The sequence below is a fragment of the Sus scrofa genome, chromosome 7 (genome assembly GCF_054392235.1).
Source record: "Sus scrofa isolate SSC_HxYL_T2T_F1_AM1 chromosome 7, Sscrofa_HxYL_maternal_Yorkshire_Landrace_v2.0, whole genome shotgun sequence".
NCBI classification, from domain to species: Eukaryota; Metazoa; Chordata; class Mammalia; order Artiodactyla; family Suidae; genus Sus; species Sus scrofa.
This window is the reverse complement of record NC_139389.1, coordinates 7,915,678-7,938,356: the sequence shown is the minus strand read 5'-3', so window position 1 is coordinate 7,938,356 and position 22,679 is coordinate 7,915,678. Positions and strand designations below refer to the sequence as shown.

General features: G+C 45.4%; 1 protein-coding gene and 1 long non-coding RNA gene across 6 annotated transcripts in view; one reads left to right on the top strand and one right to left on the bottom strand.

The window, feature by feature from the left end:
• The window catches only part of LOC146401174 (uncharacterized), a 1,049,691-nt gene that overhangs the window by 929,552 nt on the left and 97,460 nt on the right, over positions 1–22,679 (bottom strand). The window lies entirely within an intron of this gene.
• NEDD9 (neural precursor cell expressed, developmentally down-regulated 9) overlaps positions 1–22,679 on the top strand; it is a 290,141-nt gene that overhangs the window by 178,999 nt on the left and 88,463 nt on the right. For all 5 annotated transcript variants that reach the window (XR_014809589.1, XM_084967367.1, XM_021100184.2 and 2 more), the window contains one exon: positions 651–838. Coding sequence is in view for 4 of the 5 variants with exons in the window: in XM_084967367.1 (XP_084823493.1) it covers positions 827–838 (12 nt within the window). In the remaining variant the exon portion in view is untranslated. The remainder of the gene's footprint in view (positions 1–650; positions 839–22,679) is intronic.

Genomic DNA, 22,679 nt, shown 5'->3' with positions numbered 1-22,679 from the left:
AAAAGCCAGATTGCCAAAGTACCCGTGTTCCTCATTTGGGGAAACAAGGAAAGCATATGATGCCAGGGACCTTCATAAACTGCTGATTAGAAGTAGACCCAGGCACATTTGGTGTTTTCAAAGTCAGTGGAGCAACATGGTAGATTAGTTTAAAGCAAGAGGATGAGGCAGTAGGATAGAGGAGTAGAAAAACAAGTTAAATTAATGACAGGACTAGAGTTGTAGATTATAGACAGTGAAGGAGAACTCACTGCCACCATTTTGCCCCAGGAAGAAACACCTGACAAACATCTTCCCATTGCTCAGACTCCACCCTCCGAAGTTACCATCTTCCTCCCTGTGCCCTCACCAGACCCGCTTCGTACTCCACCAGAATAGCTGTAACATCTTACGGCCCTGGATTGTTTGGTTTGCCCTCCTAGACTTTGGGCTCCTTGAGGATGCGCCATATTTTATGCATATTTGAAGTTCCAGCTAATGCATAGTAAGAGCTCCGTAAACCTTATCTTTGCTTGCTTGAATGAATGATGGATTCCACTCACGAGACTATGGATTTGGCTTTTCCAGCTGCTACGATGCCATCCTTACATGATGAAAAGCATCTCAGCCTCTGCCAGAGTTTACCTACTATTTTTAACTTCTCTTTTCAGGCTCAGGAAACTATGCATTCCTTAATGCCATACACTGGCCTAAGAACACCGTGTGTTCGTTAAGGAGAGGTATGAAAACCAAGGACCTGGTCAGCCAACTAGAACCCTGGAATCGTCCTTTTCAAGACCTGGTGCTCCAACATTCCTTGGCTTAACAGAGAGAAGCACCTGGGAAAATGTGGGCAAGGGTGAGTAGCAATGAGAAAACCTTGCATTTCATGCACGTCCAAATCCACTCCGGGAATTGATTCCTTTGAAACAGTAATACAAATGACATTCCCTTCCCACCCAGGATTGCAACTAACCCTTGAAATTGAAAGGTTGATTTTAGGCTTTTTGCTGTGTTAAGTGAATCATTTTACACGGATATGCTGATGCCCGTGGGAAATCCTCTTCCATTCAGAAATCTCAGGGGAAGCAGTCTTCTGGGATAGAGGTAGACTATTCCTCCCAGTGTAGCTGGTGCCCAAGCAAGTCTGGAGGTTACACTTCTGAACTATCTGGAAGCTGATCACCTAGGTTGCTGACCAGCCGGTTCTCTGGTGATTCCTTTTTTTCTCTGTCCGCCTCTAAACCATTCCTTTTCTGCTCAGCCATTCCGCAGGAAAACCAGCGTGGTCTGGGGTGGAGGTTAGGGTCAAAATAGTCAAGTCTCCTATCTAACTGAGGCTTCCTAAAAGCTTTCTGGAAACTAAGTGAAGACATGGTCATTACATCTATTATTTGACTTGCAATGGAGGCCAGCAGTGTGGCGTGCGTGGTGCCGCTAGGAGCAGACCTGGATTTAAGCATCACCCTTATGTGACTGTGAGCCACTTACCTGAGACTTTTGAATCTGTTATCAAATTGATAAAATGGTGATAGGAAGATTGTCTCAAGGATGAAATGAGAACACGCACATAGGAGTTCCTGCAGCAGCACAGTGGGTTAAGAATCTGGCTGCAGTGGCTCAGGTCGCTGAAGAGGCCTGGGTTTGATCCCCAGCCCATTGTGGTGGGTTAGAGGCATGCTGTGGCGTAGGTTGCAGCTGTGGCTCGAATTCGTTCTCTGGCCCAGGAACTTCCATGTGCCTTGGACGTGGCCATAAAATTTTCAAAATGGAAAAAAAAAAAAGTGCACGTAAAATAACTTGTGCTCAAAAGTACGAAGTTAATTCTTTATGTGTTGAGATCAGTAATCTGTTGTCTGTGTCACATGGAAAACTAACTATCACACAAATAAGAAGGCACCGGGCAGCCAGTCAATCCAAAGAGGGCCCTTTGCATTTACAGGAGAAAGGGTGTCAGTTAAGCAAAACAACAAATGTTGCCTTAAAACATTTTGATAAGTGATAAGAGGATTTACCTAGAAGTCTTTAAAACTAGGTAGATCGTCATATCATTATAACATTTTAAAGTAATGATCTCTTGGGAGTTCCCGTCGTGGTACAGTGGTTAACGAATCAGACCAGGAACCACGAGGGTGCAGGTTCAATCCCTGACCTTGCTCAGTGGGTTAAGGATCTGGCATTGCCATGAACGTGGTGTAGGTTCGAATCCCACGTTGCTGTGGCTGTCACGTAGGCCAGCAGCTGCAGCTCCAATTAGACCCCTAGCCTGGGAACCTCCATATGTCTTGGGAGCGGCCCTAGGGAAAAAAAAAAAAAAAAAAGGCGAAAAGACAAAAAAAAAAAAGGTTAAAAAATAAATAAAGTAATGATCTCTTAAAAAATATCAATAATAATAACCTAGTCCTAGGATTCCCACACTTTGAGGCTTCAACCAAACCAAGGTGTGCGTTCAAACCAGAGCAAGTTACACTTCTTTGTGATTTCTCAAGTTATTCAGTGTGACTATCAATGTCTTAATGAACAATGAAACAAAAATCATCTCTTCTCATTTTTTCTACCTACTCAGCCAGTTTTACTAAACTGAGACAAAAAAAAGGAAGGAAGGAAAGGGGGGAGAGAGAGAGAAAGAAAAAGGGAGGGAGGAAGAGAGGAAGAGAGAGAGCGAGAAAGAGAGAAAGAGAGAAAAGAAAGAAAGAAAGGAAGGAAGGAAGGAAGGAAGGAAGAAAGAAAGAAAGAAAGAAAGAAGAGAGGAAAGAAAGAAAGGGTAAAGAAAGAGGGAGGGAAGGCGGGAGGGAGCGGGGGAGGAGCGCATTCTTTAAAGCAAGTCAGCCTTTCATGTCGTTGGCATCCCTGCAGTCAATATTAGGTCTGGGGTGTTTCAGAATACATGTGGCTTCTCAACTTCTGGTGCCTTAGACCTGAAAACCAGACAGTCCTACCAGCTGGAATCCTCAATATGCTTTCGAATGATCTATGTTCAGAGTCCAAGGACCCTTTGCGATCATTAATTCCATCACTTCTGGGTGGTTTTTTTCTCATCATTGAATTTTATTTAAATATTCCATACACGCCCTACACACACACACACACTTACGCGTAACTTTATACTAAATAAGTAGAATGTATTTGGCAAGGATTCGTTATCACCTATTAAGAAGGAGCATTTGTTTCCTGATGTCAGTGCTTCCTAAGGGTGTTTCTGTTGCTCTTTGGGGGGCAGTGTCCTGGTTAAAAATGTGGCCCTGAAGCCATATTGCCAGATTTGGATCCCAGCCCTGCCCCTGACGTGTAGTAGGATTTTGAACAAGTGACTTAGCTTCCCTGAGCCTCACTTTCTTCCTCTGTACAATGGGGATAAAAATAGCACTTACCCTGAGGGGTTATTTTGATGATTAAGGATGTAAATTGTTTAGAATTGTGTTTGATACGTACTGAGCCCTTGATAGATGCTTCCACTGAGACCTGGAGTTCCGCAGGATAGAATGAAAAGAAATCACTAACGGGAGACGGAAGAAGCAGAGTAAGAAAAGGCCTGGAGAGAAGGCGCCTCCAGGAGTCTTTGGGCTTAGGCTGATGGTTCTCCTGAGCCTCCTTGTGCTGTGATTTTCTGGCTCCAGGAGTAACAATAAAGACACCACGAGGACGGGCCGGAAAAATTACTGGGGAAAACCTGTGCTAAACTCATAAATACTCTGAAAACGAAGCCCTTTACAAAAAAGCTCAGCAAATAACAGCAATCCCGGCAGCAACCGTGCAAATATCAGTGCGACGACGAAGTGGAGAGCCCGGCTCACAGCTGGAGAGAGGGCCACCTGAGTGCTGCCTTCCAGGGGGAGTCAGTGCTGGGAGGCAGCTGGTGCAGCCCCCGAGGCCCCGGGCACTCACCTCCCTAGCTCGATACCCGCCGACGTGGGGGTGTTTACACCACATAGGTCGGCAAAAACGGCCAAGCAGGGCTGCTTCGTTTTGCTTCCTTTTCAGAAAGTTGGTAGCTAAATATTCCCCAATGGGCCGCTGGGGAAGATGAAAGGCTGGCTCGGAAACCTGGAAGAAAAACCTTCTAAACGGCAAGGCTCTTTCTTTGGCGTCCCTTCCTCTTCCCCTTTGTGAAGGCAGGAAGCTGGCAGTTGGACATGGTCTGTTACGCTTTATCTGAAGAAGAAAAGCCATTCTGAAGTCCTGCTTCCCGGAGGGCCAGAAAAGTGTCGATTGACAGAACTGAACGGCGTGTCCTTTGTTTGCATTAAATGTAGGTTCACTTCAGGTCCAAAATAGATGTCAGACTGTGGATTTATAGGTTTGTGAAGAGTGTCCTACAAGGGAAAATGCAATGAAGTGGGGTAATTTATATCCTCTTTTCTTAACCCCTAAAAATAGAATTAGTCTGACACGTTTCAGAGAATGTGTAAACTGTCTACTGAGAGTTATTACGTCACCTCCTTACACCTGAGAGACAGTTTGATCTGTTCAGATTTCTGGGTCTTTCCTTGAGAGAAAAGATGAAATGAAGAAGTCTGCCTTTCGTCGTCTGCTGGGGCTGCCGTTGCAGGGAGCCCCAGACCAGGTGACTTTAACAGTGGCAATGTGTGTCTCCCGGTTCAGGAGGCTCAAGTCCAAGGTCAGCTGTCAGCAGGGCTGACAGCTTCGGAGGCCTCTTCTCCCTGTGTCCTCGCATGGTGCCTGCATCCTAATCTCTTCTTATAAAGACACCAGTCCTATAGATTAGGGTCCACTTTTTTTTTTTCTTTTTTGCTTTTTAGGGCTGCACCCACGGCATATGGAAATTCCCAGGCTAGTGGTTGCATTGGAGCTGCAGCTGCCAGCCTACGATACAGCCACAGCAACTTGGGATCTGAGCCACATCTGCAACCTATACCACAGCTCATGGCAACGCTGAACGAGGCCAGGGAGCAAAGCCGCATCCTCATGGATACAAGTCGGGTTCATAACCCACTGAGCCACAGGAGGAACTCTCTAGGGTCCACTCTAATGACTTCTTTTAACCTGAATCACCTCTTTAAAGACCTTATCTCCAAGCACAGTCACATTCTGAGATATGGGGAATGGGGAACTTCAACATCACACACGAATTTAGAGCACGACACGAGCCTGTAACACTGCCTAAACGTAAGCATCGTTTATCCACAGGGAAAATTTGATTTAACAGCCTCAGAGGTTGGGTTCCCAGAGAAGCAGCCTCTGGAAGACCGGAGACAGGTGTGCAGGAGTTCCTGGGCAGGGCTCTCAGGAATACACAGAAGCAGCAAAGGAAGCAGGATTAGGAGAGCGAGCGCTGGGCCGCAGTGCAGTCACAAGAAAGGCCCCAGCTAATCCCACGTCCCTCGGAAGCTGGGGTGGCCCTTCAGAGTTGGCCGGAACTGAAGTGAGAGGGCAAAGCAGTCACAGGATGTGGGCTGCCCCAGAGAGGAGAAGGCCTGGCGTGCGTGAGGGGCTGCCTTCAGCTGAGGACGGTCTCGGCAGGACTTGTTTGAGGACAGATCTTCAGGCGCTGACAGAATGATTGCTCAGCCTCAAGTGGGACCCCGGGTCAGTGCACTGCAACGTCCACGGCAATACAAGTGCATGGAAGTTCCCCAAGTAGAAAGAGTTACCGTTATCTTCTTAAGAAATTTCTTATAATGTCTCTTGGGATGTTAAAAGGTAACCTCTTATGAACCTTTTAACATGGAGCCCAATTCTGACCCCAAAGGGAAAACCGCCGGCAGAATGGTCAGTGAGTGGCCCGGGGGGGTGGGGAAGGATGCTGTTTGGACCCGCTGAAATCTGGGTTCAAATCTCTGCACCACTCTTTACTAATATTTCTTACCCTCTCTGGACAGCCAGCTTCTCTGGAAAATGAGGATAATACCAACTCTGTCAGGCTGTTGAAAGTTTAAACTAAAAACATATACTTAGAGCCTCTAGCACAATGCTTGACACAAAGGAGGCATTCTCAAAAGCATTAGCCCCCTTCCATTTCTTTCAGCAGATAGTTTATTGTTAGTAACTGATTATAAACCGGAAAGAGAGGTTTGAGCTTCTAACTTGAAGGAGGATGTTTCTCAAATGCTGATGTGACCTGAAGATGCCTGAGGGCCTTTCTTTCTGTCCTCACCATTACTGGTTCTGTCGCTGTGGACATACATGTCACATCACAAAGACCTCTCCCCCTTCCACAAATACCAAGCCTATTCCAACACTAAGACATGCATAAATTACGTCAGTTACCTACTCAAACCAATCCTCCTTTTCAAGGCGTCGTTTTATTGAGGTATAAATCACTGCTACAAGGCAACTTAGTGCAGACAGAAATTTTATTGGGGGACGTAGATCCCCAGAGCTTGTCTGGAAAATGGGAAGTATATTCCAAGACGAAGTGTCCTGCCGTTGTAAGAGGTGCTGTGCCGGCAAAGAAGCACGTCTGGACAGAGATTTAACTTTCTCATCTAAATCAAGTAAAGTTGAGCTCCCCTGGATGGGATGGCTGAAGGCTTACTGTGTTTGATTGTGGATCACAAAGTCCAGCTGCCTCGCAGAAATTCCACTGTCAAAGAGACACCTGACCAAGGTCCAGAAAGCAAACAGAAGCTGGAACACAGAAAGTGACCCCTGAGCTTGGACAAGCTTTCTTAACCCTACCAGTCGTCTCCTCTGATTTAACATTGGGCCCCCTGGTTTCCCAATGCCTTTTGTGGCTTTCTTCTCCCACAGAGAGGCCTTATTTATTCTAAAATATGAAGCTTTGGGGGTTTCTTGAAAACGGTACTTTCACTCGGTAAAAATAAGTCAAGATGAAAATTCTATCTGTGGGAATCCACTCTGAAAAAGGATTCAACTAAGACCATGGAAAGAACAGTCTGCTTCCCCCAGATGATCAGTAGCCATCAGTAGCTATCATTTTCCATCTGGGAAAAAAACTTCTCAAAGCTGCACAACGCAAATATCACAATCGCTGGGAAGTCCAAGATGACTCTATAACCGTCATCTCCACACAAACATCACAAGTGTGGGAATCGGTGAGCTCATACACAGAGCCACCATTACACTCTAAGGAGCCATTCATCGCCTATCCTTTACCTATTATCCGGAGCCCTCTCTGTGTCTTCACTGGCTCTTTGAGAGAAGCATCTTTGAGGGCGACATCCACGTAAACAGTGGGTTTACATCTGGTGCTTCCTTCTGAGGTTCAAGTCTCTTTCTCTGTCTCGTTCTTGCCATTTCTTAGACAAAGCATTTTGCAGCAAGTCAGTATAAAGTTGCAGTGAGCTGCAGTAACAAGCAAGCCCTGTAATCTCCCTGGTTTAGCACCTATGATTCCATCCTCGCTCCTGTGACAGTCAGTGGCTCTCTTGGGCAGCCATCCTCGGGAATTTGGATTTTCCACCATCTCAGAGTCCCTCCCTTCCAGCAGCATCGCTAAGAAGAGAGAGGGTACAGGACATTCTAGGGAGCAGGCCAGGGAAGTGGGGAAATCACTTCCACCAACAAGCTACTTCCCAAAGAAGGCTGAGGAGTAAGAAGTGCAAAGATGATAATAGTGCATGCCTCGGAGAGTCCTTAAATGCCCCCTCGCTTCTTTCAATCCTGTCAAGTTTTTTACACGCAGCTAATCAGTGACAGCTCAGTTCAGTGCTGGCCAAGAGGCCTCCTGCCCACTCCTGTTGCTTCCAATTAATGTATAAAAGGGCTCATAAAATCTCAAGATACAGTTGGAGCATTGTTTCTAGAACCTTCTTTCCAGGGCTCCAGGGTGAGGAGGACTCTGAACACCCTGCTCTGAACCCACAGTCTCCACACAGTCCTCTCAGTCTGAGAGGCCGGACAGACGAATGTTTCAAGGAGCGAGTGCCAGTAGCAAACCCTAATTACAGGAAATGCTTCTTGGCTCCTAAGGGATATAAAATTACTTTGTGGAAAGTCAAGAAAAATAGAAACAGAATACCCTGTAATGCTTTCTTCAGAGGCCAAAGTCACCTCTTAAAGCTTGTGTTTTATGCTTGATGCTGTCAAGATAGCTTAGGAGTGGAGATAAGAGTTTATAGGGGGAGACATTCTGGTTGCTGTCAGCCTGGTTTGCAACCATCATGGTAGCTCACGGAAAAGACATCTTGAAAGTTGTCCTCCTCACAGTTGAGACCAAACGTGAGCAGGAAGAGAGGCTTCCCAAAAATACCCTGAAGAAGAAATGAGAAACTGGGCACAGGGAAGGTTGTCCTTCCTGTCGGGCTCTGAAAGTTGTCTGGAGAGCAGGGCTTCCCTCGTGGAAAGAACTCCTGCATGGACATAAACTTCTGCCACACTTCTGACCCCCGACAGCAATGTCTGTGGAACACTCAGTTCGTTGTAGACCCATTGTTTAAAATTCTGAATGGACCACCACTGAGGTTCCACATCTGGATTTTTTTGGCCCGAATTTTAGCATTTTCATCTGGAGATCTGACAGGGAGTAGTTAAGGGCTGCACATTAGTTCTCTTAGTTGTAAGGATCTCAGGCAAGCTATTCCAAAGTTTCCCTTCCACCACCGTAACAGTGAGCAAGGGAAGATACATAAAAATAGTAACTGCCACTTGGCTGGAAATTAAGGTGCTGATTTAATCTAAATATTATCACATAAAATCAAGTAACAAGAATAATAAGAATTGGATTTATTAGCAGTGCCAAATTTTATTCCTTTATTTAGCCAAAACATAATTATATTTCCAGATTCATAGATCAGATATTAGAAATTATACGGAATTCGATTACATGTACCTTCATTTTTCAATCTTGTACCTTGTTCTCTTCTTCCCATACTCACTGCTCCCCTTCTTTAAAAAAAATATTATTCTTGTGAGTTGGGGCAATATCGTGGCCATCTTATTAAGTCAGTGAGATGAATGGGTTTGTTGAATCCCAGGTTAATTTATGGTGAACCTTGAACTCAAATCAATGGTCAGTATGAGGATCAGGAGAGATGGAAGCAGGCTGGTTAGGTATCTTTAAAGAACTTGGAAATGAGGTCACTTTTAGAGTTAAACTAGTAAAATGCCTAGCTAAAGTGCCTAAAAACTGGCAAAAAATGGAATGGGTATAATTAGCCAATCATGGCAGTAAGCCAAGAAACTATGCAACTCTTGATACAATAGAAGTGGAATGGAGTTCCCATTGCCGCACAGCAGATTGAGAACCCGACTGGTATCTCTGAAGATGTGGGTTTGATCCCTGGCCTCACCCAGTGGGTGAAAGGATCCGGTGTTGCCACAAACTGTGGCACAGGTCGTGGAGGCAGCTCGGATCTGGCATTGCTGTGGCTGTGGCATAGGCCGGTGACAATAGTTCTGATTTGTCCCCTAGCCTGGGAACCTCCATATGCCACAGGTGTGGTCCTAAAAAGTAAAAAAATACAAGAGAAGTGTATAGGAGCACCTCGAACTTCAGCCCCACACATCTGGGGGTACGGCAATGCGGAGGACGGATGTGAGAGTGTTACGTTAATGAGCCGAAAACTAAGTGGCTGCATCATGCCTGTTTGGAAGAAGGCTGTGTAAACAGAAGTTGGTTCGCCAAGGAAGCAGCAAAGAGCATGAGAGGGTCATATTCACCCTCGGGGGGTAGAGCCCACCAACATGGAAGCCTCTGGGGAAGACAGTCGCAGTTTTAACCAAAGCACTGCGGTTCCCCCGATGCCACCATCTCTCTTGTGGGCAAAAGTAACATGTTAAGATCCATTAAGAACCTCTTTTTATGATTCCATAAACACTAAGCCACTGTGTGATCATCTGACTCCCCATGTGGTGAGCCTACTGACAGAGGGGCCACAAGGCTTTCTGGTCGACCTGCCAGTCGTATTTATTATTTTAAATTACTCGGACTGTATGTGATACTGTGAGCTGGCTGCACCTTCAGCATGCCAACAAAATCAGTTTTATGAACCTGCCAGATCTTAGACCGTGGTGTATGCTTCAAGGTAAACACCACCTGATGGAGTGTACCTGGGCAGGTGGTACTGTTGCCTAGCCATGACTCAGGCTCGCTCTATTCCGTCCTTGAACTGCAGCAGAACCAGCCTCATGCAGTTTGACTGAACTGTATATAAAGTCAAGATCAGGATGCTCCACTAACGTGACTGCCTTTAGTGATCTGACGAAACGAATGCCGTGTCGTAAGCCAGGAATCGTCTGCAGAATGAGGAGATGGAGAGAACCTAAACCATTCAGACAGGCCATGAGCCGATTTTCAGTTTTATTCAGGACCCCGCCATGGACAGCTTCATCAAAAATACCAAGGTAGTTGACACGCAATGTTTTCCAGGTTTTTTCGCACCTCATCCAATCGCAATAATTGTTAGGTGATAAATGCAGTGACAGCTCATTACATAATTCAGCTTTTAGAAGCTGGACGGTTAAGTGGCACCCCTCTCACCCGCTGGGTGATAGGTTAACATCTTACCCAGGGCCTCCTCCCTACCGCTATGCAGTAAGTCCCTCTCCACCCCACAACTCTGTCTGGAATCCTGTGCACATGAGGCTTTAGATTTCACACAAATGTCACTGTTGGGGTGAAAATAAAGTCAGGAGGCTCTACTAGAGAAGCCCAGGGATATGTAAGACAGTGCATAAAGGGCAGAGAAGGAGGGGATAAAGAATATGGCCCGAAAACTTGAGAGCATTATCCCTCGATGCTGTTAGGTTTTTTATTTATTTTGTTTTTGTTTGTTTGTTTTTAGGGCCCCTCCTACAGCATATGGAAGTTCCCAGACTAAGGGCTGAATCAGAGCTGCAGCTGCTGGCCTATGCCCCAGCCACAGCCACGCCACATCCGAGCCACGTCTGTGACCTAGACAACAGCTCATGGCAGCGCTGGATCCTTAACCCACTGGGCGAGGCCAAAGATTGAACCCATGTCCTCACAGATACTAGTCATTCGTTCCCACTTACCCACAGCAGGCACTCTGCTACAAGTCTTTTTGTTACTGTGTGTATGTGTTTGTGTCTGTCTCCCTGAGTGTCCAGGGAGAAAGGTTTGTATACTTTGTGACCTCACGCCAGCTTGTCACACACGTATAAACCTATGTCCACAGATATTAACTACTTGGCTTTCTTAATAGCTTTATTGAAGTCTACTTGGCATAGGATAAACTGTATATTTAAACTGTAAATGTTGATGTTTTTATACATATACACCTGTAAAACCATCACCAACCAAGATAATGAACATATATATCTGTCAGCTGCCCCCAAAAAAATTTCCTCGTGCTCCTTATAATCCCAACACCTGCCCCTTCCTACTCTCATCCCATCCCCAGGAAACCGTTGATCTTCTTTCTGCCCGTATACTTTAGTCTGCAGTTCCTAGAAATTCATAACTATAAAACATACAATACATACCCTTTTTTTCTGACTCCTTTTACTCAGCAACGTTAAAAGTTTTTATATGGACACGTGCTTTCTTTTGGATAAATAAATGCCTAGGAATGGATGAATAGGTCCTATGGTAAGTGTATTTCTAACTTTCCAAGAAAGTGGCAAACTGGGTTCCAGAGTGGTGGCACCATTTTACTTTCCCATAAACAGTGTATGAGCGTTCCAGTTCCTCCACGTCCTTGTCGGCGCTTGGTGTGGTCCAATTTTTCTTTTAATTTTAGACATTCAAATAGGTGTATAGTGGGATTGTTTTCTTATTATTGATTTTCGAGAGTTTCTTACCAATTCTGGATGTAATTGTTTTGTCAAGATAATAGGTATTGTGAACGCCTTCTCCCAGGCACTGGTTTGTCTTTTCATTCTGTTAACGTTGTCTTTGGAAGAAGGACATTCTTAACCTTGATGAATTCCTATTTATTAATTTGTTCTTTTAAGGATTGTTCTTTTTAACTTTTCGTTTGCTTTATTTTGTTTTTGCTATTCTAGATCCTTTGTGTTTCCATGTGAAGTTTAGAATCTGATTGCCATTTTCCTCAGAAATGCCCACTTTTGATTGGGATGGTGCTGACTCTATAAATGAATTTATGGTGAATTGACATCTTTCCAACATTGAATGTTTTGACCCATGAACACATTACATCTCTCCGCTTATTTAGGTCTTCTTTAATTTTCTCAGTGACATTTTGTAGTTTTCAGTGCACAGAGAACTGTAAACATTTCTCAATCACCCCCCATAAGACTAATAACTTATGGCACCAGAGGCTTAAGCCTCTGAACTATTCTGCAGCAATAAAGAGAGGATGATAGTACCTATTCCCTAGAATTATGATCATTAAATGAGAGAACACAAGTATGCAGTTTAATATAGCATAGACTGTGGGCAAACCGCCTGGGTTCAAATCAGAGCTCCACCTCTTCTAGCTGAGCAATTTTAGGAAATTCACAATCCCTCTAGAGCTCTTCTCACATACTAGCACTTTCCTTATAAGGGTTCTCACGAGGGTCAAATGAGCTTGTTAAACACTTAAAACTATATGTTCTTCTCATGTAATAAGCAGCAAATAAATGTTAGCAATGGGTATTGCTAATAAATGTTAGCAATGGATCTTATTATTGATAGACCTTAAACAGCATCCGGAACATAGTTAAGCACCCAATAAAGGGTAGATTTTATTATTAGCTTATATAGCAACCTAGGCTACTTGGTTAACACCTTCAGCAATGCTTCTCCTCTGATTTGAATAGCCCAGACTGAACTGAATTCGCTGGAAGGGGGTTTGTCCTTAAAAGACCGGACTCTGATATTGAACACAGACTCCTCATTCTGCAATTTGGATGTTGCATTTCATTTTCTCTCATTGCTCTTAAAATCCTTAGAAAGCTGACTTCTTCATGAAGAGGCATCTACTCTGCCCCTGCCCCTTGCTACAGGGTAAAAGAAGGGTCTGAGTTATGAAACTGGACTGGTTTTATGGTATGATATGATCTCCAAGTCCAGGAAGACTCTATGCACCTCTTGTCACCTAGGACACCGTCACCCCTACACACACACACACACACACAGACGCAAGTCTCTCTCCTGGTGTACTGACACAAATTGCCCAATTGGAAATCTATTTCTGTACTCAATAACTTTGTTCCCTGTGAAATCACACACTACCTTTAAAGGAAAAAATAATCATTAACTTACTCATGTAGGTGACACTATAAAGTAATAGACTCTGGACCAGAAGAGCAGAGGTTTGGGTTGTAATCCTAGCTGCCTTTTTCCCCTCTCTGTAACCTAAGATTCCACTTCAGCTCCTTACTGTATAATATAAGGGATGATGGATTTGAGCTATTCATTCATTCAGCAAATCTTACATGGCCAGGTGTTTTTAAGTGCAGGAGACACAACAGTGAACAAAATTCCTGCTCCCACAGAGGTTATATTCAAGTCAGGAAGACAGATAATACCTGAATAAACACATTTGTAATCAACTGTCAAGGAGTACGGCCTTTTAAGAATAAAAATAAAGCAGAAAAAAGAGATGTAGATGAAACAAAATGCTAGTTTAGGTAAAGTGTTAAAGGAAGTTCTTTCTGAGGTGACAGTTCAGTAGAGACCTGAAGAAAGTGAGGTTTCCGTTTTAGAGAACAAACTAGTGATTACAAATGGGAAGAAGGAAGTGGGAAGGGACTAGACGGGAGTGGGGAATTCAGAAGCACAAGCTACTATGTATAAAATAAATAAGCTACAAGGATGTCTTGTTCAGCATAGGGAACAGAGCCGATGTTTTGTAATAACTTTAAATGGAATACGATCTATAAAAACTTTGAATAACTGTATTGTGTACTTGAAACTAATATAGGATTGTAAATCAACTATACTTCAATTAAAAAAAAAAAAAAAAAGGCAAGTGAAGCGACGCAAGACCAGCTGGTTAAAGAACATCCCAGACATGGGGAGTGGTAAGTGCAAAGGTCTTAAGGCAGACATGCCCCCAAGGAAAAGAAAAGAGGCCCCCATGGCTGCAGTAAATAGATCATTGGAGAAGGTCTGGGAGCCAAATCCTACGCAGCATTATCAGCCAGTGTAGTGACTTCTGAGTGTATTGTAGGTGAGATGGGAAACCACGGGGGGGGGGGGGGGGTCTGGGCAGAAGAATAACAAGATCTGACTTAGTTTAGAAGAATCTCTGGGGCTGATGTGCTGAGGGCAGATTATAGTGGCCAGGGAATCAGGAAGAGCTTAGACTAGTAGTAGTGAGAGAGGTAAGAAATAAAAGTTTGAAATATTTGTTAAAGAACCAGATGAGGGTGTGGGTTCCATGTTGGGAGTAAGAAAGGAGTAAAGTGGAGTTCCCGTCGTGGCTCAGTGGTTAACGAATCCGACTAGGAACCATGAGGTTGTGGGTTCGATCCCTGGCCTTGCTCAGTGGGTTAAGGATCCGTCGTTGCCGTGAGCTGTGGTGCAGATTGCAGACGTGGCTCAGATCCCGCGTTGCTGTGGCTCTGGCATAGACCGGCGGCTGCAGCTCTGATTGGGCCCCTAGCCTGGGAACCTCCATATGCCGCAGGAGTGACCCAAGAAATGGCAAAAAGACCAAAAAGAAAAAAAAGAAAAAAGAAAGGAGTAAAGGATGACCCCAATATTTTGGCCTGTGCAAGGATGCCGTTTACTCAGCTATAGACACCTGGAGAAGAAGGAGGCTGAGGGAGCACCCCAAGAGTTTGTTTTGGACATGTGAAGTTGGGGTTGTCCATTAGCTACCCCAAGGGGCAGGGTCAAGGGTCAAGTGGGCAGTTGTATATACAGGGCGGACGGCAGGCAAGCAATCGGGGCTAGCGATTTAGCTGTGGAGCCATCAGTGTCTGCGTGGCAGTGAAGTTTATGGCACTGGGTGAGGGCCTCCACATGGTGACTATTGCTAGAAAAGCATTCCAACAACAAGAGGGGAGTCCAAGAGAAGGGTGAGCTGGGGTAGCCACTGGGGCAGGGCTGGTGACACGGAAGTCAGATTTACAAGCAATTCCAAGGAGGGAGTGACCAAAAGCAGCTGAGAGGCTCGAGATGACATATTAAATCTCTACCATTTATTACTGGATTAAATGAAACAGACACCTGGAGCTGTTTATTAGTGTACTTTTGGGCTGCTGGCCAAGTACTGGAAATCTCAAGTAGAAGTAGCTTAGACAAGAGGAGCATTTTTTATGTCACATAATAGCATTTTGGAAGAGGAGTAGTTCTAAGTTTAGTTAACTCATTGACTCAAAGATGGCATCAACGACTAAGATTCCTTCATCATTGGGCTCCGCTCTTCTCATGAACGCAAGAGGGCTGCTGCAGCTCCAGATGTCACATCCCTCACAGTGTCCAGAGGTGGGGAAAAGGGAAGAGCCTTTTATTTATGAGTGAGGAAACTTTGCAGTAGTCTCCCTGAAGAACTCCCTTCCCAACTAATCCAGACCGTGTCACACACCCATGCCGAAACTCATCTTAGTGGAGAGAGTGAAATAAGTCACTGTTCACACCTTGGGGCTGAGAAACAGCCCAGAGTCTCCTGAAGGACATGGCCACCCCAAGAAGGGGTGAATCTTGGACCCATGACTGATACCGTCTGCAATACAAGTGCTTGGCATTCTAATGCCCGTCTTTCCTCCTCAACGATGACATGAATATAGAAGGTTATGAATTAATATACATTCTCTCTCAGCCACAGTGAAGAGATTTTTTCCTCAGAGTTGTGTTCAAGCAACTATTGAAACAAATCACCTGTGCCTATGATTGCATCATAGATCTGGGGTTTAAAGAGGCCTTTGAAAATCCATGTATCCTCAATAGAAAGTCCCCGTGATGCCATGATGTTTATTAGACAAGGTCCCAGCTAGAAATATATGATGTGCCCAAATTATGCTAATTTAGCAAGGATTCAGGAGATCTGATGCCAGGACCAGCCATGAGTAAGGGCTGGGCGTGGCAAAACCAGAGTAGTGCAGCTTTGGATGCTGGCACCAGAGAGGCCTCCTTTACCACACGTGGGCCCAAGGAGGCAGAGTGGCCTCAAGGTTGGCCGCCCAACAGGAGCTGAGCCTTTGCTGGGGCCACACTTAGCCTGCAGTGACCTTGCAGGATGAGGGAACATGGGAAATAAACGCCCTGACCTCACCTCCTCCCTCCATCCAGCTGGAAGCCCGAGAGCAAGGAAGCCCATCCACGGAGTCCCAACACGTGAGGTTCTGGGCTGCCAAGAGTGGGAGAAGGGGCACATGGTTCTCGGAGAGCAAATGGAAGACCTCCAGCCTGTCCCATAAGAGGAGAGCAGCCACTCTGAAGCCCCTCACTTCACCTTGGGACAACCCTGCCTGCTGGAAACTTCCCAGTCAACCTGGGGGTCCATACAGAACAGGAGGCCTAACTCCTCATCCCCCTGGCGATGCTTTCAACAGAGGACAGGAGTCCACATGTCTCACAGCCAAGTGCTGGCCTCAGAGCTGTTGAGACCTTAGTTTCATCCTTGACCCCAGGGTCCAATGGAAATTGAAATATAGGGGCTACATATTGGTTCTCAACCAGGGGTGTTCTTGCCCCCCAGGAGATACTGGCAATGTCTGGAGACATTTTTCATGCTCACAACTTGGGGAGAGGGGTGCTACTGGCCTCTGCCACTAAACATCCTACAGTGCACAGGATGCCCCCACAACATAGAAAGATGCGGCCCCAAAAGGCACCAGTGCCAAGGAAGAGACACTCAGTGGGAACTGTCTGTGCAAGGCTGTCACTCTCAGACGGTCCCAGGAACCACACCCCGAAGCTCCGCTGGTGTATCTGGGCGGAATCTCCGTTTTCAGGATGAGCTAATACAGAAAGCGCACTCGGGCCCTTTGAGAGCAGGGAGAGGGGAGAGGAGCTTGTGGGGCAGAGTTGCAGGGGCAAGGTGGGTGGCAGGAGAAGAAGGGCCCTTCGCCTGCCTTTGGAATGGCTGTGGCTGGCCAGTGCCCCTGCCTCTGAGCTCACGGCTGGGCTGGGCAGGGGCCGAGCGGTCAGGGTGCAGAGGGGACCAGCGCCAGCTACTCCACAGTGTCACATCCCACATCAGCCTTTAGCAGGCAAGCATGTAAACAAGACTAGCCACGAGAAACATAAGAAAGGAATAAAAGTTGTTTGGTCTGCTGTCAGGAACAGATTGTTGGAATATTCCAACCCCAGTCCAAAAGGAACAACCAACAATAACAACCAAGAGACCGCATCCGACATTTAGATACACCAAGCCTGCGTTTTCCGTGTGCAGAACCATTTCCAAGAGGACCAGCCGCTGGCACCATCTTCCTCTGTTTTTACCAAGGCCCAGGGAGCACTGTCCAATCACCTAAAAATATAAAAATGTCAACTCTGACCATGTATCGAGAGTAGTGAGCTTAGCTTCTACTCAGACCAGCGAGTGTGAATATTTTGATACACATTTTCTGTCAAACAGTAATTCCTCCTTTATTTGGCCTTTATAGCTCAATCGGAAATAGTTGTTTTTTAAGTGCATCTTCCAGATACCTGGCATTACCTTATTTAAGAATAACCTTACTGATGTAATCTTTGGGAGTAAAAAGTTTTCTAAAAGGTGTATGTTTCCTTTGCTTCAATAAAGAAAGTATATTGACAGGAATTCTGTCTTTTAAAGTGACTCGGGGCAGTTACTATAATGTAATAATAAGGAAATAATAAGATGTCTTCAGACCTAGGAGCAGTTCCCCGGCACTAAACAAACCCAGATCGTGCTTGATTGATTGATTGATTGATCAATTGATTGATGAATTCTTGTGTGTCTCCGGCCACTGCCTTCTTCTGGCTGAACCCAGTGAGAAGCTAAGGAGCAGAAGGGAAGCCCAGGGACCAGCTTCTCAGGACACAGAGCTAAGCAGAAAAGGGGGGAAAATGAGTGTGAATGGATGGGGAGGCAGACAGAAAAGAACTGGCAAGTTTAGCTATTATGAATTATTGCATGAGCCACAAAGTCACCAAAGTCCTGGGGGCCCTAGTGTGGATGAACTTGACGTGGCATCAGCTGTAGAACCAGAAAGGGACTTGCCCCTCGAACCACACTCGTTCTGAAGAAATGTACCTTCACCACAGACCTTTAGCAGCACTGAGGGGTGGTTCCGCATGGCTGTGGGCAAAAGTCCAATTTTTTAAATATGTCATAAGCTCCTTGGGTATTTCAGGGCTCGGTGTACAAACCCGCATCCCTGCGGACTAACTCCTGCCTGGGCCCTTTTCTCACTTGCTCAGCCGGGTCTCTTTCCCACCCCCTGCCCCTGTGCTTCAGAAAGCAGAGCTGCTGGCTTGCTTCCTTTGCTAATTGAAACACATTCCTGAGTCTGACTTGCAGCATACTTAGGAATTTCTTCCTCCATCCGTTCCCCACCCCCAGACACCACCTCTTTATTCTCACTCATGAATGTTGACCTTTTGTCCAATAAAGGCTTTAGTCTTCCAGCCGCCCACTTTCTACTCAAGCAGCCATTCTTGGTTGTGTTTACACTTGACATACAAAACAGCCCTTGGAGTCTTCACGACCTCTGAGTACTAAGCTGCTTAAGTAGAAGCAGAAGTCTGTCTTCCAGCAGCTTCTATTCAAAGTATAGGGGGGAAGGACCTGCACGAGGTGGCAGATGGCCTTCCCTGTGGACATCTATGCAGGGTGGCAGTTTCCTCTCCGTGTTTGGCCACTGTGCCATACTGCAAACAAAAACGATTAACTTACAGATTCACACCTGGGTGCATTGGGAACCTTCGCATACTGCGCTGGTAGCACAGGCTTGGTTGCACTGGAGCCCCTGCTATGACCCTGTCCTCGTTTCCATCATCAGGTTTTTTCCAGATCCTATAACTAGATATTCCTTCACCAGATTTAATTGAACTATTCGTCCTCATTACTCCATTATGTTCATTCCAAATTCCTTTGGATTCCTGCTTTCCATCACAAACACATTGTGCTATAATAACAGCCACTCGTTGGCTCTGTTCCCCCTCGGGAGCCTGGCAGATGTTCCTACTGGGTTCTTCCGAGTAAAGAGAAGATGAAACCCCTCCTGTTCTGCTCCCTGTACATAGGTGCCCTTAAGCAAAAGCGTCACAGGGGTGGGGGGCCAATGCCCAAAGAAAGAGCCGGGGACTGAAGTGAAAAGAGGCCTGGTGAGATTTGAGTTGGCAGGATTTTGACCACTGATTTGAGGTCAGAGTGAGCCAGCAAGCATTAGCAGCAGAAATAGCAACACTCCTTTGCTGTCTAGCAGAAATTGATGCAACACTGTAAATCAGCTATACTTTAATTTAAAAAGAAATTTAAAAAAAGAAATAGCCGCACCCATTGACATGTAGGCCCTAGAGATTCAATAAATCCTTTCCCTGAAGGAGCTTCCCTGTTAGATAAGAAGGGAGGGGACTCACACACACTCACACACACACACACACTCCTAATAATGCAAGCTAGCATAGGATGAATGTCAATTAAATAATATATAAATAATAATAATTGAATTGTATTTTAAAAATCTGTAATGTAGGCATTTCCCTTAATCAAGACTGGTTTTCTACCCCTGTAATTTTCATTTCAGTGGGTAGAGGTGTAATTTTTCACTGTACGTCTTGATCCATCTCTGTTTTTATATGTGTCACTTTAATGGCTGAAAGATGTCTCTCATTTCCGAATCTAGTTTATGGATTGACATTTTGAATTCATGACATATCCACAAATTTACCCAAGATGCATCTATCAGTGTGTGAAGACTTGTCTTGGGATGATGTCAAGATTAGAATACTTTAAAGTAGAAAATATCTATAAATAACTCCCTATTTGACTGAGCTGAAGTGTATGTTTTATATCTTCAATTCTCATCTTTTTTAAGCTATAGCAAAGCCAATAACCCCAAGAACATCCCTCCCTCCAGTTTGTCCACCTGCGTCACTAGAAAAGACAAGGTCCAATACTGAGGAATAGGAGCCACGTTGAAGAATGTCTTAGCTTTCAGCTCATAATGATGAACAGTATTACCAAGTAAATGACTGTCCTAGGGACACCTGCTCTGTTTGCTCTGATGCTATGTTGGCATTTTTATCACAGCACCTCTCACAAGTTGCTGTGCTTGCGCCAGTGCACATGGTGGCCTCCTCCCAGGACCGTGAGTTCTTGAAGAATATGTGGTGGCTCTTACTCAGCTTGGCCTTCCCAACAATGCTTTGTGTCCAGCAGACCAGGGAAGGTTGAATGGATAAACTGATCTAATAATTGATTAATGGAAAATGGGAAGTTGTAGGCAGTCACATTCCTGTAGAGCAGTAATAGATTTAGGATTAATTGTGGAAAAGAGTTCCTGTTGTAGCTCAGTGGTAACACACCCAACTATTATCCACGAGGATGCAGGTTTGATCCCTGGCCCCACACAGTGGGTTAAGGATCCGGCGTTGCCACGAGCTATGGTGTAGGTCGCAGACACGCCTTGGACCTGGCATTGCTGTGGCTGTGGCATTTGCCGGCAGCTGCAGCTCTGATTTGACCCCTAGCCTAGGAACTTCTATATACTGTGGGTACAGCTCTAAAAAAGACCAAACAAAACAAAACAAAAACACCAAAAAAACACACCAAAAAAAGAAAAAAAAAAAGTGGGAAAGGGAGAATTGTCTGTGTCATCAATTAACTTCCTGGCAAAGAAGCCCATAGTGTGGCACCAGCCATAGCCCCATTTGTGCTGAGGAGTCCACTGAGCTGGGGAGTGGGGACTGGGGTCCCCCTTCCTGGGCTGGGGAAGGACCTTAGGGCCAAGGCCTTCATCCCTGTTCAGACACATGGCCCTGATGATGGAGCTCTGCATTCAGTGGTGTGTAACTGGTGTCAAAGTGTCATGATTCTGCATTTTCCCTCCAAACACAGAAATAATGGTGGACGTAAAGCCCTGAAAATCAAACAGATGACTTCTTACCTTGATTTCTTAGGATTGAAATCTGCCCTCCCCCTTTTCTTTTTGCAGATACAACGTTTTAACTGCTTAGAATGGGCCTATTGGCCCTTTGGCGGGGGGTGGGGGGCAGCTCTCCCCCAAGAAGCGCAAGAGCTCAGACTGCTAACTTAGAGCACCTGCTAAGAGCCAGATCCAGCTATGCAGCCAAATCACTGTGCAACCCGAGACAGGCCCCCACTGCCTGAGCAGGCTTTTCTGCCCTGCCAAAGGCTCCATAGGAGGGAAAACCAATCTGGAGAGGATTCCAAAGCTGTAGGACTGTGTCAACCTCGAGCACTACTTAATTGCTGTTTCTCAACCGCTTGTCCTTGCTTCTGCCATCACCTCGGCTTGGAATGCTCCCGCTCCCACCCCCTCCCCACCTATCCCCAATTCCCTTCTGTCATCTAATGCCTCGATTTTTTTTTTTTTTTTTTTTGCCAGTACTCAGTGAAGGTATGGCCTCTTCCTCGAAACCTTCTTTGAAGTCCTCAAGCAATTCTTTCATTGACTTGCTTCTTTGGATTTCTAAGTATCTCTATGGGTTTTCTGTCCAACTAGACTGAAAACCCTTTGGAGGCAAAAGCAATGTTCTTTTCATCTTTGTGTTTCCAAAATTAATCACTACAGTAGGTGCTCACCGAGTAAATAAATAACATTTATATGGATATACATATCCACTCCGCTAAACAGTGATGCTAACGAGGGCAACGTCTGTATTCACCTGTTGGTCAGTTAGTCCCAGAGCTGCCCACTGGACACTGTACCCCAGTCACGTGTCTCACAAAATACATACAACACTCAGAAAGGGAGACAGAGCAATGGAAGGTAGAAAGATTACCGTCACCTCAGTTTTATTGTTGGAAAACGTGTTTGATCCCACTCATAATGTGTCAGTGGTGTCCCCTTTGGCTGAATGGCAAGATGCAAGTTTGTGTTATAAGTATATTCTCTATTATAAAGCTTCAGTCCTGCACTCGTCTCCACCAGCTGCCCTGAAAGAGAGCATCAAAGACCACATAGACTTCAGGTTATACTCATTCCCATACTTCTAAGAGTCCAGCTGGTTGTTGAGTTGGCATTGCACAGTACTTTAAGGATTCCTCCAAATTGATTTATTTCAGTGCCTCCTGAGTTTAATTGGAAATTTCAGCAGAGAAGCACGTTTCACCTTATTGGTTAAGAGTGATAACAAAACGTGAAGATGCAGATATGGGCCTGATGGACTCCACCTGCCCAGTTCAGAGTTACATGGACACACTCACAAAATGAGTAATGAGGACAACCTCATCGAGAGTGGACGGACCCTCCCCAGTGGCCTCATTAGTCAGGTCACCTAACTTCCTGAGCCTCTAGGATCCTTCTAGCTCCTGAACGCAAACGTGACATTCTCCTGCTGTTCAGGAGACAGTAAAAAGCTCAAGATTTTTCTGGTCTCATGGCTGCGTCACTGGAGGCTGATGAGCCGAGGCCAAGACCTTTCAAGGTCTCCAGCTGTCCTGAAAGTGTCTGCTTGTTTGTTTTAGGTAGGTAAGTGTTGCTCTTATTCCTGGGAGGGTAGGAAATGCCCAAGAGGCTGGAGATCACTGGAGACTTTAAATTAGAACAGTGGGAAGATATGTTGGCATCCCTGCAGCATGAAAAAGGGGGGTGGGGAGCACATACTCAACCTCTGGTGGTGCAGTAATTACAGCTTCCCTTAAGAGCAGCTAATGACTACGTACTATGTTGTAACCTCAGGGTAATGAACACTGTAGCTTTGCTTGTTAATTTAAGTTGACAGAAGGCTAGAAGGAGGCCCATGGCACACCTCTTACATCAGAGGA